The sequence below is a fragment of the Mugil cephalus genome, chromosome 3, assembly GCF_022458985.1.
Source record: "Mugil cephalus isolate CIBA_MC_2020 chromosome 3, CIBA_Mcephalus_1.1, whole genome shotgun sequence".
NCBI lineage: Eukaryota > Metazoa > Chordata > Actinopteri > Mugiliformes > Mugilidae > Mugil > Mugil cephalus.
The window spans coordinates 10,704,975-10,732,791 of NC_061772.1; the positions used below are offsets into that span (position 1 = coordinate 10,704,975).

General features: G+C 42.3%; 2 protein-coding genes across 2 annotated transcripts; one reads left to right on the plus strand and one right to left on the minus strand.

Moving 5' to 3' along the window:
* Positions 1-349: 349 nt before the first annotated feature.
* Positions 350-8,069, plus strand: ppm1g (protein phosphatase, Mg2+/Mn2+ dependent, 1G). Its single transcript, XM_047581080.1, has 14 exons — positions 350-517; positions 788-924; positions 1,590-1,659; positions 1,890-1,975; positions 2,272-2,401; positions 2,523-2,634; positions 2,772-2,968; positions 3,138-3,319; positions 3,421-3,552; positions 4,564-4,666; positions 5,089-5,220; positions 5,351-5,480; positions 5,983-6,082; positions 6,172-8,069. The coding sequence occupies exons 2-14, from the start codon at positions 814-816 to the stop codon at positions 6,370-6,372; spliced, it is 1,686 nt and encodes a 561-aa protein (XP_047437036.1). The 5' UTR covers positions 350-517; positions 788-813; the 3' UTR covers positions 6,373-8,069.
* Positions 8,070-19,404: 11,335 nt separating this feature from the next.
* Positions 19,405-26,952, minus strand: rhoua (ras homolog family member Ua). The gene is made up of 4 exons (XM_047580700.1): positions 26,366-26,952; positions 25,893-25,951; positions 24,505-24,693; positions 19,405-24,126 (listed from the first exon to the last, which is right to left on the minus strand). The coding sequence occupies exons 1-4, from the start codon at positions 26,655-26,657 to the stop codon at positions 23,842-23,844; spliced, it is 825 nt and encodes a 274-aa protein (XP_047436656.1). The 5' UTR covers positions 26,658-26,952; the 3' UTR covers positions 19,405-23,841.
* Positions 26,953-27,817: the final 865 nt, after the last annotated feature.

The following is a 27,817-nucleotide window of genomic DNA, read 5'->3' on the forward strand; positions in this document are numbered from 1 at the left end:
TGGTCACTGAACTTGATCAGAGGCTGTTAGAGTTTGATGTGTTTTCCCTTTCACACAGATGACGCCATCAGATACTTTAAATAAATGCTTTCCAAGTTTACTTGCCTTGGGAAACACAACTGTTCTATTTCATAAATCTCCCCGAGCTCTTTATTATATATATATATATATATATATATATTTTTATAGGTTGGCATTGAGTTTATACCTTTATATGTATTGTTGTCTGTATGATGACTCTGTAGTAATAAAATATAGTTGATGGTCGAAACGTTGCTTCATGGAAAAAAAAAATGAACGTAGAAAACGTATGACGTATTTCTGGGACACGCCCCCTCTCCTCGAAGGAAAGAGACATGCGCGCTGCCGCCGCCGCCGCTGACTTCCTCCTCCTCCAGCTTCTTTCTGGTCTGTGTCTGTGTTGATAGCGGCTTCTGCTTCCACACGTGTAATCATTCCTATGTGAATCTCTCTCGTCTGGACCCACTCACACGCTCATCCTGCTTTTTCAGAACAGGTAAATAACCCGTCTGGTGTTTCTACGGCTGCGCCGCCTGTTGACCGGCGGGTCCAGGGGGTTAGTGCTGCTGGAAGTTTAGCCGGGTTTGCTCCTGTTAGCATGGTGATGTTAGCTAGCCGATGCATCCACTTTTTTGTTGTGGCGTTGCTAATGTTAGCTAGCTAGCAACCCTAACTGGCTAAGCTGACCACTGCAGTGAGTTATATTCGTGCATTTTTTCCAATGTGAGACTAAAGTGTGATATTTTCACCCGTGTCATCCCTCCAGGTGTAAAGCCATAGAAACAGACCACCATGGGGGCATATTTGTCGCAACCTAACACAACCAAGACCTCTTCCGATGGCGGCAACACCAACATTAGCTACGGTTTCTCTGCCATGCAGGGCTGGAGAGTCTCCATGGAGGTGAGGCGGAAAGTGATCGACTGGATCAAAGACAACCATGTTGGCGCTCTGTTTCCTGAACGCAACGCAGGGAAAATGTGGACAGTTGTAAATGGCGGGATGAAGGAGTGTGATGTCCTTTCTCTGTCTGCGTATGTGTTTGTTTCTGAGTGGTTGTTGTCTCAGTGAGTCACTTTTACTCTAGTTTTTCCTGACCACCAGCTCCAGTGATGGATGAAATCCATAATGCGTCCTCTGGGTGTTTTTGGCATGCTGTGTTATAGTGAAATCACTCTCCCATGTCTTTCCAGAGCATCTGATTGGATTCTGCTGGTTTCTTGGGAAGGCCATATTACAGACACAGGCTGATGGGATGCCTTTGTCTCATTTGGTTTATTCTCTCCTGATAAGGAAATCGGACACATTTTGTACTCAAATGTGTTTGTCGATTCGTCATAATACACCTGGTGTGAACAAATTAACGTTAAAGTTGTTTTCGAAACGACAAATCATTTTAGTCACGGCAACAATGAATAGAAACATCTCATTTAGACAGTATTTGTATTTAAGGAAGATGACTGAGATTGCAGATGGTGCGCAGGTCTTTTTTCTGACGTGACTGCCATAAAGAGTGCCCGTTACCTGAAAATAGATTTCAATTGCTGTGTTTTTTGTCTGTGCCACAGGATGCCCACAATTGTATCCCAGAGTTTGATGAGGAGACGGCCATGTTTGCTGTGTATGATGGGCACGGAGGTAATGCAGATACAGTAATCTTATTTTTTATATATATATATACATATATATATATATATATATATATATATATATTTTGGGTGCTGTACTTCTGTGCAACATTTGATTTAAAGGTTCATATTTTTGTGTGACTTCTTGTTATTTTTTTTAATTTGGTTTCACACATGTTCCCAAGTTCAATGCAAACACACGCCTATCCTAATAATGTGTCACATGATGTTTTCATTTAGGTGAAGAGGTGGCTCTGTACTGTTCAAAGTACCTTCCTGACATCATCAAGGAGCAGAAAACCTACAAAGATGGCAAACTTCAAAAGGTGAAGTTAACGCACAGCCTGTCCTCCACTGACTTGTTTGTTTGTATCTTTTTTATCTATTTTATTCTTTAGTGCACCCGTATGTGCACTCTGTGCACTGTCTGTGATTGTGAGGGGGGTGTGGGATGAATAAAGGCGCACCTTATCTTATCTTATCCATCTAAACACTTTAGAGAGAGCAGAGGCCTCACCGACTCTACTAGAGTAACTGGGCAGGCCCAGATTCGTATATTCAGAGTGCGTTCACTTCTTCCTTTGTATTCCATAGTGCTGACATGTTTGCATGTTGTTTCCAGGCTCTGGAGGATGCTTTCCTCGCCATCGACAGCAGAATGACCACAGAGGAAGTCATCAAGGAGTTGGTTCAAATCGCTGGACGCCCCACTGAAGAGCCACCGGCGGAAAAGGTCGCAGAGGAGGACGACTGTGAGTGAAGGCCTGACTGTACCATTAAACACTTGATAAAGTTGATGTAGTAAGAGTGTTGATATCCAAAATTTTGCAGCCATAATTACTGAGTGATTCTGTGCTTCTCCTCTCGGTTCAGTGGACACAGAGGAGGCAGCTTTGCTCCACGAGGAGGCCACCATGACCATAGAGGAGCTGCTGGTTCGCTACGGCCAGAACCTCAATGCTGTCAAACATGCAGCTGCTCTCAGGTAATCCAGCAAAGTGATAGCATTCAGTTCAAAAATATTATTCTACCACCTCACGGGTGAACAACAGAATCCAATTCAAAGTCTAAAATGGCTGTTGAATCATCTTTAGTCAGCTATTAATTGTGTTTTGTTCCTAGTGCTGCCGCTAAGAAGGCGTCCTGCCCGCACCCCGAGACCTCAGTGGACAAAGATGCAAGTGCTGGTGCGCCAAAGAAAGAGGGGCTAAATGGAGAGGTGGAGGAGGAGAGCAATGGGAAGGTGAAGGAGGGCGCATCGTGTGGGTCTAAGCTGCGAGCATGTCGGAGAACGGGAGGAGGCGAAGGCAGTGGCGCAGGTACAAACATGGGATTCTTCTTTCAAAATTAAGTAGGAAATTATTTTGAAAGACGATGCCTTTCAAGTTGTGTTTAACCTCTAGCCTTTTTCTCCCGTTTCATTGACAAAGAACCTCAATATCATTTTGAAATTAAAAACGAAACTGTAATTTAACTTCATTACAACAGCAGCTGACTGCGGAGGCTCAGGAAGCTCCAATGGAGAAGAAAAGGCTGGGAAGGCCGAGGGAGACGCAGGTCCATCCTGCTCCTCTTTGTCCTCGAAGGCTGCAGGCGATTCCAAGTCCAGGTTTTTTGATGACAGCGAAGAGTCTGAGGAGGGCGAGGAGGAGGAGGGCAGCGATGAGGAGGTGAGAGCGGTAAACCAAAATAGATGCTGCACTGGGCTGAGAAAGTTCACGCAGAATAACTTTGTAAAGCCTAGTGATAACTATTTTTTTTTTTTCATCAGGATGGCAGCGAAGAGGAAGAAGGTGACAGCAGCGAGTTAGAAGAAGAGGAGGATACAGAGGAGGGAGAGGAAGACTCGGAGGAGGAAGAAGAGGAGGAAATGTGTTTACCTGGAATGGATGGCAAAGAGGAGGTACGTCTGAATGAAATAAACAATACAACCGAGTCCTACAGGGAATGATTTAATGATTTAAGGGTGGGGCTTTTTAGGCTTCAAGTTAAAAACTCAGTTACTTTATTGAGGGTGGAGCTGTGTACAATCACAGTAGTGATTATTTTGTCCTCCAGAGGCTGTTTAACTTTATTCAGACAGTTGAAGTTTGAGGGTTTGGGAGGAACCAGAAAATATTTCTTGTCTAAGTTTTGTCTATGGAAAACAAAACGCTTGCAGTGACTTCTGGAGAAACGAAGAAGTGACCAATCAGGTTTTAAAGTTGAATTACGGGTGGAACACAGTGACTTAACTGTTTTGTCGTCATAGTAAAATAATTAACATCATCATAATAAACCTGCGCCATAGCACTGAGCTCCTCGTATAATTAAACTGTACCGGTTTAACAGTGGGCTGTTTAAAATGTGCCAGTGAGCTTTGATGGCGTATTGAGTCTAACAGAAGCTGTATTAGAGGCATCAGTTTATACAAAGATAAAATAAGTTGGGTGAAAAGCATTGTATGACCTTCCAGGTAACATTTTGTACTTTATTTATTTTAGTGGTGCTCCAAAACATCTTTCCCCAGTTAGTAATGGATGTTTTTCTTCGTTTGTGTTTTATTTTATTCTTTTTATTCTTTTTTTTATTATTTTTTTATACACCTTTTCAAACCCACAGTGGAAGCTATGAATCCAGTTATGAGGCTGCAGAACATTGGAAGAAGTTTTGTATCTGCCTTAAAATCTGAAAAATTATTAAATATAAATAGAAACATTTGTCTGTACAACACAATTCAATCCAATAGAATTACAAAATGAGAACGGTTAAATCAACAGCTCTGTTATTTTAATCAAATGCCGAATACATTAACCTTTAGTGCAGACAAGTGAGTGTAACTTGGTGCAATTCATTCAGATGCTTCGTCTGTTTCATGTAAAGAACAGATCAGAGTTTCAACTGTGTGTCGCGCCCATTTCTTTTATATTCACAGCCCGGTTCAGACAGCGGCACCACAGCTGTTGTCGCTCTGATCCGAGGGAAGCAGCTGATCGTGGCCAATGCTGGAGACTCTCGCTGTGTGGTATCTGAACACGGTGAGTCCAAACTGTCTGACCTGTTGATACATGTTTTGTGTTATCAAATGCTTCTGTCAAAACCAAAATTCTTATTAGATGGGGACTGGGCCCAGAGTCCATAGAGCTCAGTATGATACAAACACCAATTTGTACCATTTGAAAGTGTATCAAATGTGATGAATGTGTCTATACTGGTTGCGGTTACTGTAATGGTAGGAACCGTGTTTTTTAAGTGTTTATTGGTACAATATTAGTTATTATTGTTCTTCTCTAATCAAATAGAGTTGTTATCACCTCTCTTCTGTTGTTTTTTTCTTTGACTCTTTACGGTTTTTGTGCCTGACTCATTTGTATCCGTTACATGGTGGTGAATGATGTAATTAAGGACTTTACTATAATATTGAATGAAATATAGGAATTAATTTCCTGCGTCTCTGTAGGCAAAGCTGTGGACATGTCCTACGACCACAAGCCAGAGGACGAGGTGGAACTAGCTCGCATCAAAAATGCAGGAGGGAAAGTGACCATGGACGGAAGAGTCAACGGTGGACTGAACCTCTCCAGAGCCATCGGTGAGTGACTCTGTGACCTTTTGAGTCTCGCTTCTATTGAAGTGAAACTCTGTAGCGGTGCACGGTGAACGTCTCTGTTTGCTCCTCTTCTGCGACAACCAAGTTATTAAATCTGAACTGTGACTCTCAGGCGACCACTTCTATAAGAGGAACAAGGCTCTGCCGCCCGAGGAGCAGATGATTTCTGCAATGCCAGACGTGAAAGTCCTGACGCTCAACGAGGAGCATGACTTCATGGTCATTGCCTGCGACGGCATCTGGTGAGTCTCTGACATCATTTTTCAGTTTGTCCCAGTTAATTATTCCTTACGATGTAAAAGTTTTTACATTTGCAACTCGCAAGCAAAATGAGAGCGGTACGGCTGAACGGACGTATATGTTTGGATTTGCACTAGTGTTTACATTCTTCATGAGTTATGGTAGCTCCTACTTCCATAACTGGAGCTGATCCCAGCTGTCACTGGGCGAGAGGCGGCGTGCACCATGGACATGTCCCCAGTCTATAATTGATAGATTTACCTAAATAAAAACTAACCAGTTTAAACAGCAACTGTTTGTAGTAGCTCTAAGTATCTGTCAAGAGCTGGAACCAAGGAATTAAGTCTGCACCCTGTGAATAGACAACCGTGCAGTTTTGACAGTATGAGTTCAATGGATTTACATATAAAAGTTTGGATATTTTCACATACTGATTGTCCTCTTAATGCATGAGTTTTTTTTTTTTTAATTTATCTACTAAATACTATTTCTGTGTGTTTGCAGGAATGTGTTGAGCAGTCAGGAGGTGGTGGACTTCATCAGTGAGCGGATCAAACCAGACAAGGACGGCAAAGTCAGGTCCCTGTCGTCCATAGTGGAAGAGGTAAATCTCTTGTTGCTTACGCCGTTATTACACAAACACCAGCCTTGGTTTCCATCTCTAATGTGAAATCCCACGCGTCATCCTGACAGCTGCTGGACCACTGTTTGGCTCCCGACACGTCCGGAGACGGGACGGGATGCGACAACATGACCTGCATCATCATCACCTTTCGAGCGCACCCGTCCTCCGACCAGTCAGACGACACAAAGAAGAGGAAGCACCAGGAGGAGGCGGAAGGGACTGAGCCAGAGGAGAACGGGAACGACAGCAAAAAGGCAAAAAGTGACTAAAGGAAGAGAGGAGCTGTCCCAGAAGGAGCAGCTGGTCCCAGGCCACCCCAGATACACCAGAGACACATTCTGTTCAAAATTAAATCCTTACCTCACACACAACATTTCACTATGAAACAGACATTACAAAGGCTATATATATATATATATGCTCAAAGATCAGCTGAAATCAGGTCATCACACACCATGCTATTGTTTCTTTTGTTTGGTCCAGTTGGACAAAGCGGCACGTACTTTGAGTTCTTAAAATCTGAAGAGGAAGCTAAACACCACAGCGGTTTCCATGTATTTGTAACCAGGATGGCCCAGTCTACAGAGATTGGTGTGTATTTCTAAACATTTTAGGGACGCGCCACCATATCTGCAGGTACCGCCCTCTGTCAGTGTTAAAAATCCCCCTTTCATGCGGCGGCTTCAGTCTGTTTTAGTGAAAGTTTGAGAATAGTTTCACCTGCGTCCGATCACTGAACACGTTTTGCTGTGACCATGCATTCCCATCGTGGCTTTGTAGTATAAAACACGCAGACATTAAGCCGCACAGTGCTCTCAGAGGATTGTGTTGACTCGGTGCCGCAACACCATGAATTTCTTCTTGGCACCGTCTCATGTCCTGCTAACTAAAGGCTGCAGATTGGCAATGCACAGAGGTGACTGAGGAGACATTACTATCGTGTGTTACCACATCAAAGTGATGCAGTGAGAATGTTGGTCTAGTGTAGCTCTGAATGTGTCTGTACCTTGTTTCAGGCTCTGTTTGAGGATGATGTTGACATCTTAACCTGAGTTTGTTCAGGGACTCCACCCATCATAAAAAAAAAAGAGGAACTGATGGATTTGGGGAACGTGTCCAGTTGCTCTAGTTTGCCATTTATTATTTTTTTTCCTATTATCTTTTTTTTTTTTCCAGTCTTGCTTGTCTCGTCATATTAACAGCCCTATGCGTCGCCATTATTCTGCCTTTTTTTTCATTCCTGCTTTGTGTCTTGATCAATTAATCTGTATATGTCAAGATGGGAAACATGCCAGGCTTTATGGAGCTGCTGTACTTTCCACATGTGAGACGCGATAGCAGGAAAACAGAGGCATGCCTTTCATGTCCATCCAGAGAGAGGTGGCGATTGAAGCCGTGGGCTAGCCCAACACACACAGCTCGACTGCAGCCTCCCTCGTCCACTCATTGTCCCTGTCTGTCCCCCTGCTCCTATTGTAACACCGTTTTAAAGGTCTCTCTAGGACATGTGTTTTAAGTCAAAAGTCCACTCTGATGTTTAGTTGTTCATTTTTGATTAATCAGTCCTCTGGCAGTGTTGTTTTTTTTTTTTCTTCTTTTTTTAATGAAAATCCTTTTTGTGAGCACACTCTGAAAATGCCTTGACTCTTTGCTGGGATGTGCAAGGTCACTTTTCTGAGTGGAAATCCAATTTGAAGTTTGGAGCACCAAGACAGTGTAACTGTTGAGATTTTTCTTTCTTTATTTGCAGGAGCCTCATTTAAGACATCGCGCGACTGTAAGTTTGTTTCTAGTGTACTATCTTGTCACCATGCCCTTTTTTCTGTACATAGTTTTTTCGATACTTGTAATTGAAGAAAAAGAATATGCTTTTTCTTGTAATTGTGAGTCATTGTGACATTTTGGTGCATACTCTTTTGACACCAGTATGTAAGTACATACAAATACATTTTTTAAATAATCAAAATTGTACTACTGTGTTTTTCTTTTCCTTGTTTTTACTACGTGGTGTTGAGGTTTCAGAAAATGCTTTTATTCTGAAATTCTGTTTGCAGATTTCAAGTCATAGAAGGTGAACTGAGCGAAGAGTTTATACAATCTGCCACTGCCATGTAGAAAGTATGACGTCGAGTCATTATACAGATGTATTTGTGGAGTTATCAGTTTGAAATCATTTATTTTCAGTTGTGTGCAGAGCTGAGGACAGACCCTGCTTATGCTCAGACAGTCCTGCAGGTGGCAGCAAAGGCAGTGGGTACATTTGACTTCTATCACAGCGGCCATGTGTCATTTAGACCAAACACTCTTTCATTGTACAGACTCATCATCATCAAAACCTTCAGTTTGTTTGTCCACTTCATCACAGACCTTCTACAGAAGACAAGATGTCTTGGTTATAATTGAAATCTCCAGAGAAATAGCAAAAGCAAAATAGGACAGACGTTTCGTTAGCCTCGGGGCCTCTTTGTCCTGCCCTGCCATTGGCTGCTGCTCTCTGGTCCTGGTTAGTTGCTCCGCTCCCCTGAGGATCGCTGTTGCTGCAGGAACAATAGAAAGCAAGAGAGGAAACGCACACTGTCCTTGGAATCTAAAAATGTCTTCACACACCAGAGCGCACACGTTTTCCCGATGTCTTTAACAGGCAGGATGTTTTTCTCGTAGTGCAGATTAGCAGCTTCAGTTTGTGTGTGTGAGTGTGTGTGTGTACAGGGAGTGCGTGAAAATATTAGTCTGTCTTCTTGTGCTAAGAGACTGAGACGCAGGCCAAAACACAGCAGATTTATTTTCTATATCGGTGTGAATGTGACTGGTTTGTCCTTGGTTGTCTAATGAATATGCTCCGGTCTGTTCTTGACTAAACTATTGTCCCTCACGTCTGTGAAGGTTCTTAGTCATCCTGGTCTTTGTGCGTCCCATGACTGAAACTTATCATCACTTTCTGACACAGTCTTAACATCTTTCCCCAAAATGTTTCGCTCCTCTTCACACCCCCACTCTGGACCTTCTGACCATTGATGATTAATTAGACATTTCTCCTCCAAATACAACATTGCATCATTAACAACTGACCTAATTATGTGAGTTTCAGCTGTGCACCACCCAAAGCTGTTAAGACTTGAAGAAGTGAAGAAGCCACTTGGATGAATGGTGAAACTTGCTTCGGCAAGTAACTTTTTAGCTGCTGCAAATCAGTTTTCTAAGTTCCTCCACTGAGCATTTTCAGCACACACACACGTTTTATGTTGCTCAAATCCTGAGGCCACTGTATAAAGCTGATATTTTTCACTGGAGTAACTATAAAAAAAATGCTTCTGAAAGGTTACCACTGTGGAGCTCAATGGCTGCCTTGTCCAGCTGTGCGCTTTGGGGGAGTTGCTTCTGTCTCCAGACTCTTAAACTTGACTGATGACTGCGGAGGAGGGCTGCAGGAGTCCAACGAGACCTGCAATTGTACATATAGAACTTGGTGTGTGTCGTCTAGCCAACAGGTCCTATATAGACAGCTAGACCACAATAGCAGGTTGTAGTTAGACACTGTGGGCATTCATCAAGACATGCACAGTCTTTTTTTTTCTTCAATCTCGTTCCTAAAACTGCATCAGCCTCGTTGCCCTCAAGAGTGCAGAGAGTTTTGCGATGTCTTAACACACTCGCACAAAAACACACGTTCCAGTGGTCACAGCAGTGCAGTTAAAATGCGGGCTGCGACCAAATATAGTTTACTATAAGTTCTCTTTCAGAGGCACACACCTCCAATCTGCATTCCTGTTAGTGTCACCGACTTCAGCAGTAGCACAGACCTCAAGACACATGGGCCTATGTTGGAGCGTCTGTCACCATCCAGCTATTGCTAAATGTCTTCTCGGGTCATTATCGTCATCTACAGCACATTTACAATCTAAACTTCAACTGTCTTGTTGCGTGTAGGCAGCATCTTGAGATGTAATGTAATGTCGGGTTTGGTGAAAGTAAAACTTTTGCTCCATAAAGCAGCTTAATGCTTAAATCAAAAACTGATTGACTGACCATGAGTAATGTGGTCTTGGCTCATGGCAGAATTCCTTTACGGAGCTTTTTGTCTTTCTGCTCACTGTTTTGGTTTTGCGGTCCACAAGTTTACGGTTTTGGTTTTCTTTCACTATTCTCACAGTGTTGTTTTCAGCAAAAAGCCGCGATAAGAAAAAACACAGCCACGCTTGGCACCGAGACACAATTATAACAACAGGCTTGTGGACGTGCAGGAGCATTTAGAAACTAAAGAGGCAGAAATGTCACTGGGCGGGGGGGAGACCAAATAGACCACAGCTAGAAAAGAGTCGGTACGGGACCTACACGAATCGGCTAGATGTAAAAATATCAGGTGTGCTAGCATGCTCATCTTATCAAGACCGTACCACAGTGTATGTTGTGTTCATGAGTTGTTGTGGGGCTTGTAAAGGCCGGTCCTCTGACTCTGTTCAACCCGAACCATCCACAAACCATTTGAAGCATGAATTGCATAAATCCCAGGAACCTTGTATCAACAGCGCAAACCTCGAAGCTAGTACACAGAAAAGTACGCACACAACACACAGACACACAAACTGTGGAAATAGGAAGATGTCACAGTCAGCTGTTCTGTCTCTGTCAGGATATATCAGCATGTCAGCACCAGACACATCCTGAGTGTGTGCGTGCGTGTCGTCCAGCTAAGCATGTTGGATGAACTAAAGAAAACACCCCTTTTCCTTTTCCTCCGTCTTTCACCTCTCCTCTGCCCCTTTTTCCCATTTTTAATCTCCACCCAATGTGACTTCCTGTCACTCTCATCTTCCTTCCCCTCTGTCATCTGAGCCTTCCTCCTTCCTTTCCTCTACACTCGTCTCATTTAGCCACGACGTCACGTCATTTTTACGTCTCCAACTCGATAGTGGGCTCTAATTTTCAGATCTCACCGTTGGAGACGATCCACTGTGAAATGTCCACATTAGAACAGATGTTAGGCGTCAAGAACATGGGGGCTGCAGCGTCTAATTATAAGAGCCTTCAAATCACCAACGCTTGAAACGGGTACAATGCCAGCAATTCCTAAAAGTAAAATCCTTCAAATAAAATACACAATATTTTGTACATGACACATAGGATTCCAGTGGTAATGCAAGAGGGAAATCTACATCACAAACAGAACACTGTGCCAGATATATGTGGATCCTTCAGGGCAGCACATACCAACGACCTGAGACACAGACACAACTGATCCTTCTCAAACACACCTGTACACACACACACACACACACACACACACCAGTCTCCATATATGTGTATCAGGACATCGGTATGTACGGTAGGTAAACACACATGCTGGGTGAGTTCAGTGATAAGACTGAATGGAGACGAGGAGATGCGTGATGGGCACATGATCACACTACTGCTCTTACATCACCTCTTTCACTCTTTCTCAGGACACTCACCTACTTTTGCTCCCTCAGAGCGGATTTCTGTTTTCATTTGTCACGTCTTTCCTTGAAAATATAGTTTTTCTTTTCTCTCTCATAATGTTTCCTTTGCTTCTTTATCTTCATTTCTTACACAACCACTGCTTCCTTAAATTGTAAAAAAGAGGCTTTCTGACTGCTGACAGCTGCTGAGTTATATCGCACAAGCGTTCCTTCCTTTTTAAGTTATACAGCTGTTATTTGTACAGGTTTGTGGGAGAGGAGTTATATGGATTTTAAAGTTTTGGAGCAGTATTTTAAAGTTTTTGAGACTCTGATGCCTTCAGTAGATCCCCATCAGCAGAGAACCATGACGCATGTTTGGTAAAAATAAAACACCTTGAATTAAGACAAACAATTGGAGATTATTCAGAGAGAAAGACATATCAGCTTTTTGGATTGTTGTTCATCTGTCACACACACTTTGGCCAAGTAGTGTTTCCTTCTGCTCCATCTCAAACAAGAACAACTGAAACGCGAATAAACTTCAAACAGAACAGAGGGAAATATTTTTAATTATTTCTGAATACTCTTCAAAGATCTTGTGATTGAATATATTTTGATTCTCCCCATAGCTGTTTCATCTTGTGACCGCCCCGCTCCAACAGCAGAGCCACTGTAGTCTATATGCAGCACAATTCAATCATATGAACGGTCGTCTAACGTCTCATGACCGCTGCTCTGAAACCACCGATAACAGTTATTCGACCAAGAAATCATGAAGCTTTTTTAGACTTCTTCAGTGCTCAGCTTTTAGTCAAGGAACATACGCCTTTAAATGAATCAGATGTCTTCTGGTGTATTTCCTAAACGAGATGACAGTCAGCATGACCCCAGTTTTGGGAAGCAGAGAGGAGTATCAGCACAGACGTCAAGAGATTAGTTTCGCCACCTTAAACTAGCTCCACATAACAATTCTGTATCATCTATCAGTGTACAGTGTAATAAGATATTATAACATCTTTACCTCATTGTGCCTTTTCTGATGTGGAACCGAAGCTAAGTGACATTAAGTAGATCTCTTCCAAGCTGCCAGACTCCACTGACAAAAACTGTGATTTAACCTTGTAAAAACAGGGGAGCTATGGATGTACAGTTGTTTGTGTTATTGTGTGACTTTGGGTCAGAATTAAATGGCTAAAACACCACCGGTAGATCAGCAACTTATATCTAGTGGTGTTGAAGGGGACAAAGTAGCTCCTTCGGTTACCAGGCACAAAGGCCTGTCTGACAGAGGGCTTTGTCTGGGGTGGGTAAAATATGTTTTGCTGCCGGGCCCATCCACAGCGGTTCATTGCTTTTCTTTTGTGCAGGTACTCCTCTCTGCCTCTAAAATCTGAGGCGGTGCAGACCACCACCTCCTCCATAGGTTAGTATCTATTCCCCACATTCAAAAAAATAACTATCCAGTTTAAGTATCGGAGTTTTGACCTGGTGATCGTGCTACGAAAGTCAGAAGAATAGGAGAAACAGACCAGTTAATCCTGGGAACATGCTGAAAATAGTATGACGGTCCATCCGAAATGTTATTGGGACATTTCTGACAAAAGCCCAAACATCACAGCCAAGATGGTGATAAATGGAGCTTCAGTTGTTCAAATTTGGAAATTAGGAAAGGGAGAGTTTACATTTTCCAGGCTTCAAAGTGGCAGCTTTTTCCACTCTGCCCTGGCAGGTTTAGTCTCACAGGTAACTTTATAGCTAGTTGTAGACTGGGAAACGGCCCTGGTAGTATTTTATGACTCCGAATTTGTATAAACGTTTGAATAATAACAGAAAAATTTATTTAGGGAGAAAAACGTTGTTTTTATAATAATGGAGATTCAGCATATTTTCTCCATAAACTGTGGAGGGCGAATCATCTGGTTTCAGACTCAGTCTCCCATGACTCATAGTCTATCAGATGACCTCCCTTCAGTTACTTCTTCATCAACACACATCACACGCACTTTCTCTCCCCCACTGTCTGTTCTGGGTTAAACAAACAGACATCACACTCATCCTTCTTTCTGAAAACGCACACAGTCATCCATGAGAAGTGTCACCTGTCTGTTGTTATGATGGTAAAGTTAAAGAAATGCCGACATGTTTAACCACGGAAGGTGAGGAAAGTCTCAGTGTTGCAGACCTTTAAGGAACAATTGTTGTCCTGCACCACGATTCACTGGCTGCAGAGATGCAGCGGAGTCGCGTCTTTGAACTCTGCACAGCTGAAACTGGGCCTCTCTCTTTCTCCATTGTGTGCCGGCTCACACAGTTGAGAAAAGGACAAAAGTTCTGGCCACGAGCCTGGTGATCACTTTGTGTGTGTGTGTGTGTGTGTGTGTGCATGTGTTGTGTGGATGCGTGTGTGCCAGCTGGTTACATCTGGTTTAAGAGGCCACGAGGGGAGGCTGCTTTCTCCCACTTCACAATATCGCTTACTAATCCCTGCTTCCCAGAAGTTTGTGTGCATGTGTGTGTGTGTGTGTGTGCGAGAGAGAAAGAGAGTGAGAGGCTGATTCTTTCACAAATTTGATACTTTTTAAAACTTCATGACGTTAATACTGTTAATGACTGTGTCATTAGACTAAATTTGATCAGATAAATGTCATGAGGACAGCTGCTCTACCCCACCGTCTTGATCTCAAACTCCTCCTTCTTAGACTTTACATTTGACCGTACATTGTCAACATATACACAGAGTTGCAGTGAATCCTGACGACCACGAACAGTCTTTACGTCTGGGATTGAGTACGCAGCGTTGCTCTCATGACTAACCGGGACATTTAATTGACCGGTGCAGTCATTAATGTTATTGGTCACACTTGTGTTTTTCCTGCCACGCCTGCACAAAAAAAATGTCTGTAAGTGCAGCCAGGAGTCGTACTTTATAGTTTCATCCCGACAGATTTTGACAGCAGCTGAGATCGAACTAAGAGTCACATTTCAGATGGATGTCCAACCTAACAGGCAGCCTCTGGGACTGACACATGTAATGCAGTTCCACCGCTGGCCACTAGATGCTGGCTACGTGCAGACGTACATGTTAAGATGTACAACTTTACAGCAAAAATAAATATGTTGACCGCCTGGTCCAAAATAAAATTTGCAGTCTCTTTAACTAATTTATCCACCCATGACAACAGGGACACATTCTATAACTCAGCAGGCTAAATTAAATCAGATATTATACGACAAGTAGTTCCGACCAAGCAATCTGATTGGTCAATAAAACATTTAGAACGTGCTCAAATCAGCATTACAGCACGGCTGACTCATCACTAAAAATATTGCTCCACCAAGTCTGTGGCAACATTATATCCATCTCCACGGCAACACCGTAACTGTCAGAGCTGCAGCAGGAAACGGCTGAAAAATACGCTACAAAATGGATCGGTTTGTTGTTAATTTCAATTTATTTGGTGATCTCTGCTTTATTTTGTTGGTATTTGTTGTATAATCACAATGAACAATCTCAAATGTTGCTGCTTTCTGCTCATGTGTAACCTGCTCCTTGGTCACGATGACAGTCAGTGGTCTAGACTCATCTGTTGAGCAGGACTCAGTTGCTCCAGATAAAATCCTGACAGTGATCCTCATTGTTGTTGTTGTCTTGTCAGAACTGTGCTAAAATGTGCATGATTTGTGAACCATGTTTTGATCCTTTATTTTGTCATTTGGTCTCCTTCTTTGTGTCACTGATAGTTACCATAATTGTCACCATGGAAATCCGTGATTTGTTACTGTGAAGCACCTGGTCAACAGGTATCATGCTGAGTGCTGCTGCCTTCAAAAACCCTGTGGTTATGACATGGAAGATCGTCTGCACAAAACGAAACTCTCGCCATTTAAGTGGTAACCTCAACTGTAAGTCGAGAAGTAAGAAGAGTTTTGGTGATTGGTGACATTAAGAAAAGATGGGACTGTTGTTAACATCTGCGTTTTATTCATTCATATTATTAAACTATACACAACTAAATTGCTTTATATTTACTTGCTATTCACTGGATGTGAAATTAGAGCCTAGCAGAGGTTCATTAACACCACAGGACTGAGCTGTTCATGTGGACTTTCCTCTTTAACACGATAAACACAATCTGATGTTATAGGTCTTTGTGGGTTAAGCTGACCAAATCACTTATCTTACAATAAGTAATGTCACTCTCTAACAGCATTAACCTAAAAAGAAAGCAAATTTAATACTGGCCTACATAAGTCTTTCTACCAGACTCAGACCTCTGTTCACATCTGATTTATTCTCAGAGATTCAGATAGCGAATGACGTTAAACAAAACATCTATTCTGTGTGATTAGTAGCATACTGTAATTGGACATATTGTCCTCTGTAAGATGATAGAAGGCGTGTTATTCCAGCTGTGGGTTCAAAGAGGTGGGATAGAAATACCTTCATCAAGGTTTTGCTAGTGAGCGCTAACTTTCACTGATTTTTCTGCGTGGTTATTTTATACACCACACAGAAAAACCACACATGTGCTTTCACTTACTGGGGCTGATTACGCCTCTCTCAGGACTATGTGAGCGTGTGTGGACCGTGCTTGATTGACGTCTCCATAACTCTCCAGTTAGCTTAGTTATACCGATGTAACACGACCGACTACACCTTTATCACTCTGACTGGTGCCTGAAGGCCAGTCCCTATCGTATCCCTACCCCCTGCAGAAGTCTGAGCAGACAGGACGAGTGAAAACACCTTTGATAATCTTGGTTTATAATTCTGCATTAGGTTTAGACATAGCTCATACGCAGGGTCACGTGTGCCGGTGTGTCGGTGTTCTGAAGTGTTTCTTTCATTTGTCAACTGGATGTGAGCAGCTCACAACTGAGTTTGAGCTAAGAAATGTTAAACGGCTCCTTTCATTGAAGGTGCGTAAGCCCGCTGAACTAACTCACTTTAGGAAACACAGTGGCAGAATGAAGTGTCATTTTCCTCAGACATTTCAGCAAACAGCACAACTTGTGGACTGCACCACAGGAGGCAGCGTTCATATGCAACACAGAACTCACAATCACACTTAAAGGCAGCATTATCGGTCTTTATTTTTACATTGTAAGCAAAATAATTGCTATAAGCTTTTATTTTTACCAGTAAACTTGCTTTACTAATTAAATAAGAAAAAGAAACCTAAGAAATCAAACATGAATTCACATATCCTTGATTTTGTTGAATAAAAAAGAGGAATGTCAGTTCACGTACCACATGTTACATTTCAAATAAATGACGTGTATTTGTGCACCTCAGGTTAGGTACATATCATGAAGTAAAAATGTATTGCGTCTTGACCTTGACCACAGCGTTATGTGCAGTAATGTAGCCACGGTGCTCAGCTGTTGAGGAGGAGAGTGGGAATGAGGGTGTAAACTGCATGTGTCATGCTGTTTGTCAACTGTGTAAATGCCACATGACACGTTCTGTGAACTCTGAGCTCACACTCAAACACGTATACAATCACAAATACACTCTTAGACCTTGTCACCGGGTAATTCAGAGAAAACACACACATGCAAGACGACTCAGAGGCACCAAGACAAGAGCGAGAGTGTGTGTTTGTCAGGTAAACATGGAGACAGAAACAAAGTGATAAGGAATGAACGGAAGGGAAAACGTGTGTTTGCATGAGAGCAGATGCTGAATGGACAGAGATAAAGCGTATTCATGCAGCAGGTTCATTGAAAGATTACAGGGGAATACTTCAGGAGTTCATTGAATTTTATTCAGGGTGACAATCCACAATACGAGACAAATTATAGTTGTCGAGCTCTGAGGAGGATCTTGAAAGTACAGGTGCACCATATTTCTTTCTCTGCTTGAACTAGAACTGAAAACTGCTTTCCAAGAATCTTAATGAAGAACATAAGTTTGGGAGTCAGTGAGTAGACATGATTGATGCTAAGTGAGGTTATGTTTACTTGAAAGAATAGGACACATGATAAGCACTGACTTTCTTGAAATAATTTTGTTTTCACACACAATCCCTCAGCAGCATCTAAGCTTTAGAGGAATCTTAATACTAACTAGATTCCCTGCGACTCCACAGTGTGACCTAGACAGTGTGACTGTGAGGAGACAGAGAGGACCTGTGAGTGAAACTGCTGCCACTTTAAACTCAGTGCACCAGCATCCAGTTGGGTCTGTTCAGCCGGAGATGTTTTCTATCAAGTTTTTTGTTTCTCTGTCCAGCTGTCACTTTCTATAACATTATTTATTTATCTGCTAGTGTTTTACTCCCTCCTCCTCCCCATCTGTCGCTCCTCTAATGTTGTTTTCTTCACTTTTGCCTAACTGCTGTTTCTCCTTTGAACACACACAGAGACACACACACAAACACACACACACACTCGCACGCACACACGCAAGAAAGCTGCAAGCGTTTTATAATTTCATAGGCAGTGTGTGTATGTGTGTGGTTGTGTGTTGCATAACATAAAGGGGAGCCAGAGTGACATCAGTGCTGAAACACAATCTCCACTTTCCTAATAAGCTATGAACTCCATTAATGTGTGTAGACAGCTGCTGTGTGTGTGCGTGCGTGTGTACATATGAGGCTGTAAAACCTTTCCCTCTCTCTTGTTCCATGTATGAATACCACCATAATAATAAAACACCAGTGTTATGAAGTAACATCACTCAATGCATAAAATTGCAATATAATAACCTGATGTCTGAATGAAACCTGAGCGGACAGAGGGGACATTTGTGGACATTTGTGGACACAAATGTCAAATGAAAAAACCCCTGAGCCATGTGATGTAATGAACCGTCACAAAGCTTCGGAAACCCTTCTGATCTGATACATGTAATTACGCTGGCAGCAGCCTTGACTCTCGGAGTGACTTGATTAGGTCCGTGGCCCATTCAAGGGAATATTTTGTCACATTTTGACTGCGTTATAACACGATGATCTGTTGCCAGCCTTTGAGGTTTTGATTGCAAATAAAAAGGCTTCCCACAGCTATTGTTTTCACATCAGAATTCAATTCTTGATTATTACATTTTTTTGGAAAACAAGCCGTAATTTGAATCAGGAGCCGAGTAATGTCATCCAACGGAAGCCTGGCGCTGCCTAAGTCACAGACCAGTTTGATCAAACGGGGACAAAGTCGGACTTCTTGTTAGTCACTAGCTGCGCTGTCAGGTAGAGCAGAGCAGAGCCGAGCAGAGCTGCTTTGCCAGTGAGAGCTACATCGGGGCACACACTGCCTGCAGGACAGAAGACAGACCTCGAACCAAAATGTCACATGACTGCCTTCAAAATAAAGCTCTTGCATAACCATGAGGGCCTGGAAGCAGAGCGTGTGTTTACAATGATCCAGTCTGAAGTTGGATGACTTTCTGAGGGCGTTTTGTGTGTGTGTGTGTGTGTGTGTGTTTCTCTGTGCCCTCAAACATCACTAACGTTTCATCTCCTCTCTTCTGATGTTCATCAGCTGAGCACAGCATGGTTGCTGCACTTGGTTATCACAAAGCAAGCTGTGCAACTCCAAAACATGACCCGGGCCTCAACAGCGTGAAAGAATATTTCTAGACGCCCGTGACAACAACCACGAGCCATGCATTGTGCTGAAAATAAAGGGGCTGAGACTGAAGACGTACTGTTTGGTCACAATTCATTAAAACCTGAAGACAAAAAGACAGAACTATACGAACACTGCAAACAAACCCCGGCACTCACCTGAAAATGACGCCATGTTCTTGTTTACAGTCTGCAGGCTGTCATGTCATGGTGGAGGTAAGTGATAACATACATCCAGGAGTTATATTTAAACACACACACTCCCAGTCCCACCACTGAGCACCGGACCTCAAAATCAACACGACTCAGCTCATATTATACCAAATAATCTTTATTTCTCAGGGTATAAAACGTCTGTACAAACACATCCTCCTTTAACTGACTCCTACGCTTTTACACAGAGAGTTCAGTGTGAGCAGATTGCAGCAGCACATTATCTGTTACAATGTTTTTACATGCAGGGGAAATGAAAACAGAGCAATGCTTCATGCAGGCTGAAGGGCTCGGGTTCCTAAGAGAAGCTCTCAGCTGGTGTCTCATGTGAGTGAGCTCAGGTGTGCTTTTGGGGGTATCAACCTCAATAAAATCAAATCTTATACTACTCTGTACTTGTCATGAATCGGGCCAGTGTGGGAATTTTATTCCCGGTTAAGTCTAAATGTGTATAAACTGATTTGCTTACTGCACACAGAGGCCAGTTTCACGGTATAGCCCGACTTTGGATAGTTGGATGGACATATAACTCATTTGCTAGTACAAACATGTTAAAACTCTCTTTTATCCAGTTATATGGAGACATCAACCATAGCCACGAGGGTGTTATTTATACACTTTGTACTTCCACCCTCCAACACCAGAGTTTAAGATCCCAGATACTTCTGTCTTACTTTTATCAAAATGCCTGCACAGTCCTCTACCTAACGGAAAGTCCCCACCATGTCTCTTCTCTGACTGTCAACTGTTCACTTTCTGAGTTCCATCTGTTCTACATTACAAAGCCAAACATCTGTCATACAGGGTGCACACGTCAGTGTGAGACTAACCTCTGGCAACACACATTTAATGTGGGTCACATGAGCGTTCAGATTTTCAACCTTTTCTACATCTGTCCAGCTTATGGATGTGGATATGTGTAGCGGGACAGAGGTGACCGTCTTAAAGATCCCAAAGATAAACTGGAAAACACGACCAGGCAGGACGAAGAGAGACGTCGATCACAGAGTGAGAAGTTTCTGTTCTGTAACGCGACGTTTGTCCAACACATTAACAGCTACAGGTGATGTAACAGGTTTGCACTGTTTGCGTAGCTTCTTTTTTAGCTTAGACAGCGTTTCAGTCTTACAGGGAGGTATTTTAGTCACCTCTGCTTTTGGCTCTACTCTTGTTTTCACCCTGGCTCGTGAAGGCAACTCACAAATTTCAGTCTTTTCCTGTAAACATGGCACCTAGGGAGGAATTTATTCTATTGCTTCGACTGAATACATTTCATCAACACTGGATAGCCACATAAAAAAAGTAGCAAATTAACCCCTTTAACGGACTCGTCTCTACAGTATTATATATATTATAGCATCTAACATCCAGTAAATATCAACTGTCACATGAATGGCTTTTGTTTGTTCAGATACAAAACACTTTTGTATTACAGGATTATTTACAGCATTACAGCATGCTAATTTATCAGGTGTTAAAGGGTAGATAAATATCCAAAACAAAGATTATTCATCCTCCTCCGGTCAAAAACATGTAAAATATTCTCTATGTGACTGACTCTCTGAATGACAAAGGCATCATTCATGTAGCAATAAATGATCGCATGCTGCGTTCAAAATTACTGTGATGGGAAAATAACTGCTCTCCGTGGGTCTTGCATGTAAGTAGATAAAACCTGACAGAGGAAATGCCAGCTATCATAAGAGTCTGCGTGACCTTTAGCCTACTTAATTCCACCGTTGGCCGAGACTACACACAAACAGCAAGACAAGCAAGCTATTATGTCTTTTTCCTCTGCAAGAAACAATGCTTTTGCTATCAAGAGTGAGACATGGACACAGTGAGCCCATTCAGACACAGCTGTAACATCTTCAGCAGAAAACTACCAAATGGACCCAGTCACACCCAGCCTTCAAACCGGGAGTCACGGATTTACTCTGAGACCCGAGCTCAACGCGACCAAACACTTTTTAGCAGACGTGAGTAAAGTTCTCAGATCTGTCTCGGACACTGAACGTCTCTGCTGTCTGCATTCAGTATAGATTAATAGAAACATTTAAAAGAGAGTGATTATTGGGTGATTATATTCAACAAAAGAGAAATGTGCAAATCTAACTTAAATTTTTAAAGTTTGCCAGACGTTACAATGAACATGTTACTTAACTCAGTAATTAAAATTATTCAGTAAATTTCTTGGGCACACCACAGCTCACTCCATTTCACACCAGCAGAGAACTCACTTTGAACCAGGCACTATAAAGTGTGATGTTAGTTAACTTTTAGGGACAAAGCATCAACTTGCTCATCACCCCACACGTGATGGGGAGTCACGGCCGTCAGCTAGAGCTTCCATAGCTGCAGGCAAACTGTCATTCTTTTAGAAAACAACACATCTCTCACCCTTAGCCCGGGATATACTTAATTAAACACCCTCCAGCTTGTCTTTTAAACTTCAGGTCAAGAGTCAGATAAAAGCATCACTTGTCCCTGGGCTAAAAAAGGAGAGGACTGTTTTTTTTGTTGTATTTATGTCTAATAAAGTTGTGTAAGCACAAAATGATGCCAGATCTGCATTGAGTCTGTGCTGCAAGCTTTACTTTGCCTTTTAGTGAGTCTAATACAAAGAGCCAGTTAGTTGTTCAGGCACTGTAGAGAAATAAAAGATATCATGGGTAACTACAAGATGCAAAGGAAGGCGTGGCAGCTCAGTGTTTAACAGCCTCACATTTTGCTTTCAGTTATTTTTATTCTGCTTTGCAACATATAAGGCCTCATCTATTCCAGCGGGGGGCAAGCTACAGTACTAACAGAAGAATCAGTACAATTACACAAGAGACACCGTAACGGTAGCCTCTGTGGCGTTAAAGGGTGCAGAACGACAGATGTCGAATGATGGTTTCCATCACAATTCAACATGAAGATTATACATAAAGACAAATGCAGGAAAGCAAACGTGATGCATCAAACCATAGCTCATGACAAAACATGATTCAACCTTCACAGTCTTAAACACATACATTGCTTTGGAGGGCTAAAATATAAACTGGGATTCAGTTTGTTCAGATTATATTCCTCCTGCAGATTTACACGAATAAGTGAGTCCACGCTGAGCACTTGGTTGTGTTAATTCTTGTGTTAAGTTCTTATGCGTAATGCTGCTTACGTGTCAGGAAAAATAAAATAAATCAAACTCACATCAAGCAGCACAAGTATCTTAAACCTGGATTACTTGTTCTCGTCTGTGTCAGAATACTTAAGATTAAAATGTCTGTTTTCTCAGTTTGAGACTGAGTTTCATGCGAAGACAAAATGCGGAGGGCATTTTTAGTCCCATTAAGGTCAGCTCCAGACAGACGACAGACCACCACCAAAGATTTATATTCTACCAAACCACACTGGTCCCACTCCAGCCTCACTGCCTCGTCAGTCATTTCCTTATTAATGCAGGATGGATGGGGATGATAAATAACCACAGCTACAAATGGAAAGCAAAGTAGGTCACCGTGGATACCGTGACCGTGGATAAATACAACTTGCTGTTGCAGAACAATGCTGATGTTATTATCAGATGGATATTCAGATTGTCTTGATGTGCTGTTTGGTATTATTCGTTGAAGATATTTTGAACTAAGATTTGTTTCATTGGCCTGATTTTTTTATTGTCTTTTTTTACCCTCATGGGGAAAAAGCGTTGATATTAGTTTTGTTTCAGATCAGACATGATACGACCCAAACCAAAGCCTTCACCTCACCAGACATAGTCCCACACTAAAATCTGAGCAGGCGCTGACTCAATAAATTGCTCAGTTCAAGTTTAAAATAAAAGGTGTATGATTCAGGTTACCGACTAACGCTACAGGTGCCAAAACAGCATGTTCTTTCATTAGAATAACAATGGTCACAGCTACAAAAACAGCTCTAAAATTAACCACGGCATGCATTTGTTCTGGCTTTAGTTATGCCCGGTGATCGTGTCTGGGTCGGAAAATCCAAAATGACAAAGTCTGCTCTGAGGGACGCTCTATTTCTGTCAGCAGTTCTTTCTAATCATGGGTATCTGAAGCCAGACTAAAGTTAGAAGTTAGAAAAATGACGATTGGAAGCATTTAGGTCACCAATAATAAACCATTATTATACTCTGCATAAAGGCCGCGTGAATCCATAACAGACTAGGAATGGTTTTACCAGAACTCCAGAGTACGTTTCCAAGTTCCTGTTCAAATCCTAAACAATACTATCACATCTTCTGTTAGTCCCACAAAAGTACTGGTTTACACCAGTTTAATTCCAGGAGACACAGAAGCACCTTCTCCTGTAAAGGCTCAGTAGTAGATCCTGTTCACAACAAGAACAAAAGCATTTTACATCCGTGAAAGTCTTGGTTCTCAACCAGTCCAGTCCAGTTGAGGCCGTGTATCAGGCTCCTTTAAAAAGAAAACCAAACTTCGGTCCACACGGACCAAGCTGATCCCTGACCAGAACTCAAAGGATCAGAGTCAATCGGAGACACCAGCGAAAGGCCCGTCTCAGGTCTGCTCTAGGCCACACAGCAGTACCTTCTCCACCATGACTTTGATAAGCTCTTCATCTTGTCCGGTGTCTGCCTTTGCTTTTTCCGATGCTTTTGTTTCCCTCTCGAGTGCTTGTGGGAATTGTAGCTCTGCAGGCTGGCCAGTATGGCCGTGTCAAATACTTCCTTGAGATTTTTTTGGGTCAGAGAGGAGCACTCCATGTAGGCGACCGCTCCGATCTCCATCGCACAGTCCCGGGCGTCCACTGGGTCCACAGGCCGCTCTCTGTATTTTGCCAGGTCAATAAGAACCTGCAGACAGGAAGCATCAGTATGTTTGTTATATACATTCTCAGATGACTTTTTACCAAAGCATTAGTGAAGGAGATAAGAAAGAAGCACATTTAATGTTTTTCGTTTTGGAGTACTTTCTGCCTTTGAGCAATCCTCCATCTAGAGCTTCTGTACAGGAAGTGTTCCCATGTTTCTGTCCCTGCTGATATCAATGGGTGGGGACAAAATGTAGGAGACACTTATCCGTATTCATATTTTGTGATATAATCTAACAAAATAGCATCTATACCGAGGCTTCCAGTAGAAGGTCTCATTCGTTAACGTGACACGAACTGATCAGAATTAGAAACTAATCGTCGGATTTGACGCATGGTGACCACTGGGCTAAAACTCCACCTTGACATCCTCTCGAAGGTCACACTGCGTCCCCACAAGGACGAGCGGAGCGAAGGGGGCGTGTTTCCGAATCTCAGGAACCCACTTCTCAGGAACGTTCTGGAAGGAGGCGGGACTGACCACGCTGAAGCACAGCAGGAACACGTCTGCACTGGTGTAACACAGCGGACGCAGCTTGTCAAACTCATCCTGGAAAGATTGGGAAAGAAAGCAAGTGTCCACCGTGAGTGTTAAAACTCAATAATCCTTCAGATAAACAGAGGGTGTCACCAGTGAAGCATGAACAGTAATCTACAACAAACTCTGAGTCCTGTATGTTCTAGCAGAAGAGGACAGTGGAGAGGGAGACAGGAGGAAAAGTGGGATGATAAATATTTCAAGAAGAGGAAGCAACTGAACAAATTCAGATTCAGTCCCACCAGAGGAGCAGGAAGGACAACTACTGAGACCTCTCTTGATCTTTTTCTGTGCGTAAGAGAGCTACATGTTTAATCTAGCACTATTGAGAGATCTATTTATTTATAGACAATAGACCATGAAGACTTGTAAGGTGTCTCCTCCCTGTCTTTCAGCATTTGCCTTGATCTCCAGCTCAGTCCTTCCTCCCCCTGTGATCCTCCCATTTACTTGGTCATCATATCTGTGGACAGGCAATCGCCACGATGATCATGTTGATTTTCTATTTATGTGTGTGACCTTTTGCATTCACAAGTTAATGCATGACACACTTGACTTATCCTTGACCATAAGCTCAGTACACATTAGTCCACAAGCTGCCTTTCGTTGTTAGTAAAAAATAAAAAAAAAATTAAAAAAAATGCATGGGGACTTTTTGAAGCCATGTTTTGATGGTGTCTAACCAGTTTTAGTCATTCCAATGATATAGATCTTCCGCTATCCTTTCCAGGCAAACCTTGGCTGGTGCAAATGCAGACATAATGCATCCGTCCTGTGTGTCAGAGCAGAGTGTTTTTCCAAGGAAAGACCAACCAGACAGAAATAGCTGATTAACAAGAAAAACAAAAACAAAAGAAAAACTGAGGCCAGTTAGACCAGACTTATTTTGTTTGATGACCGGTTTTAATTCCCATTCCTATTATCTATTAAAACCTGAAGATAGGAGAGTGTAGCAACCCATTTTGATTCCAGTACACCTCTATTTATTTTCCTGTTTCTGACGTAGCTCCTCATTTTCACTGATCAAATTAAGACAAGAAGGGAAAAAAATGTGTTTCCTGATTCTACTAAAGAAAGAAAGAAAGAAAGAAAGAAAGAAAGAAAGGATCATTTCCCGTCAGAGGCATTATGTACAGCATGAATACAACAACAGGAAATGCTGCTTCATGTGTGTGCGTGTGTGTGCGTGGGTGTGTGCTGAGATCACTGACCTGTCCAGCTGTGTCACAGAGTTGTAGTTTGACCGGTTGCCCATCCACTGATACCACCGCTACACACAAATACACACAACTCTAACGTCAGTAACAATCATGTGTGTGGATTTAGTCTCGTAATATATCAACATGAATTTGGGAATGAAAAGGCTGACGACACAGCAAACTTTAAAATGAATGTCTTTTTTTCTGGCTAAAGAAAATGTATCAAGTCAAGTAAATGTTTAATTCATAAACTGGTGATATTTTCCTACCAGCACAAAATAGATTTTTTTTTACTCTTAAAGTTATAAATAAACTCAATCGCAGCTGATCCATCACTGACATATTTAGCAGCTTTAAAATGTTCTTCAAATAACAGTCAAATATTTATAAACGAATAGATTTGATAACAGATTCAGTTTTATCCAGATCAGACTTGTTGATATCACATCCATAACTACCGTGTCTCTTCCACCTCCATCCTTTACCTGAGAAGTTGTCAAACGCAGTCGGGACGTACTCGGTGGGATAACCGTTCGTGGTGTAGCTGACCACCAGGCTGGTTTTCCCCACCGCTCCGTCCCCCACCAGCACACACTTCACCCGCCTCTCCGCTGCACCGGTTCCCGCTGACCCTGCCCCGGACCGCCGCGTCCTGCCGGAGCCCCTGTCCCGGCTCCGGACCCTCCTCGGCGGGACAGGCGGAGCGGGGGACACAGGTGCCGGCTTGTAGCCCCCATCGCCCCGTGCAGGCATCTGACACGGAGAGGAGGGTGACATGAAGCTGGAGGAGAGCTCGGGTCCTACTGGGGACCAGCCTTCATTCTTCCTCCGTCTGCCAGCCTCCGGAGAGGGTCGGTAAATGACTCGGTGTCCGCTTCTTTCTAGTCTCCATGGTTAAACTACTAAACTTTGGACCGCTGCTCGCCCGACGTAGCGCAAAACTGAAACGGCGTCCGATCTGGTTTCATGGTTCATCCAAGTTTTAATTATTAACGTCAAAGTCAAAGAGCAGAGACCCGACCCCCGTTGTCCGCCTGTTACTGTCTGAGTCCGTCCACTCGTCCCACGGACAGACCCGTCCCACACTCCCCTCAGTGACATCACAGTGTGTGCGTGTGTGTGTGTGTGTGTGTGTGTGTGTATGTATGTATATGTGTGTGTGCATTGTGTGGTTATCCTGGCTGTAGGAAGGACATCAATCTCTTAACACACTCTTTTGGGGAGCAAAGGGTATAGCTATATATATATGTACAGAATCTACAAGTTTAATTTTTTTTTTAACTATACAATGAATACACACTACTACTGAAGGATACAACTGTACACATATATTTTATACATAAAAATGTACATAGTGGTGTTCCTCGTAGTTCTGATAATAAAATAAAAATAGCCCCAAAAGAAAGAAGAAAGAAAGAGATGACAAAGAAAGAAAACAAATACCACAATAATTCTCTGTTATTGTCAAGTACCATTAACTTATCTTCTAATTGTTGTTTTCGTAAAGTTTTTTTTTCTCAAGTTTATTTTACACAAAGTGTTTGCAGTGTTGTATGGCATCTTGGTTCACTTTTCCACATTTTTTGGTGTTATCTTCATATCTTTTTGTCTTATCTCACCAGCAGAGTTTGTTCCTGTAGATCACATACCACATCTTATCACCTATTACATGACTCATTCCTGGAATAAAGTCAAAAACAAACTAAACACAAACGCATTTTTAAAACTTTTACTCTTTTACTACTTTTTACTTTTACTATTTGTGATCATGTGTATGGCTTTTTGAAGTATACTACTCTTTTTTATTATCATATCGTTATTGGGTAGATTTAATTTATAAACGTCCATTCTGTTTAATAATCTTACTAAATAACTATACCAATAAGTAAAGCCATCTGTCAAAGCAAAAGGTACAACAAGCCTTCTGAATTAATCAA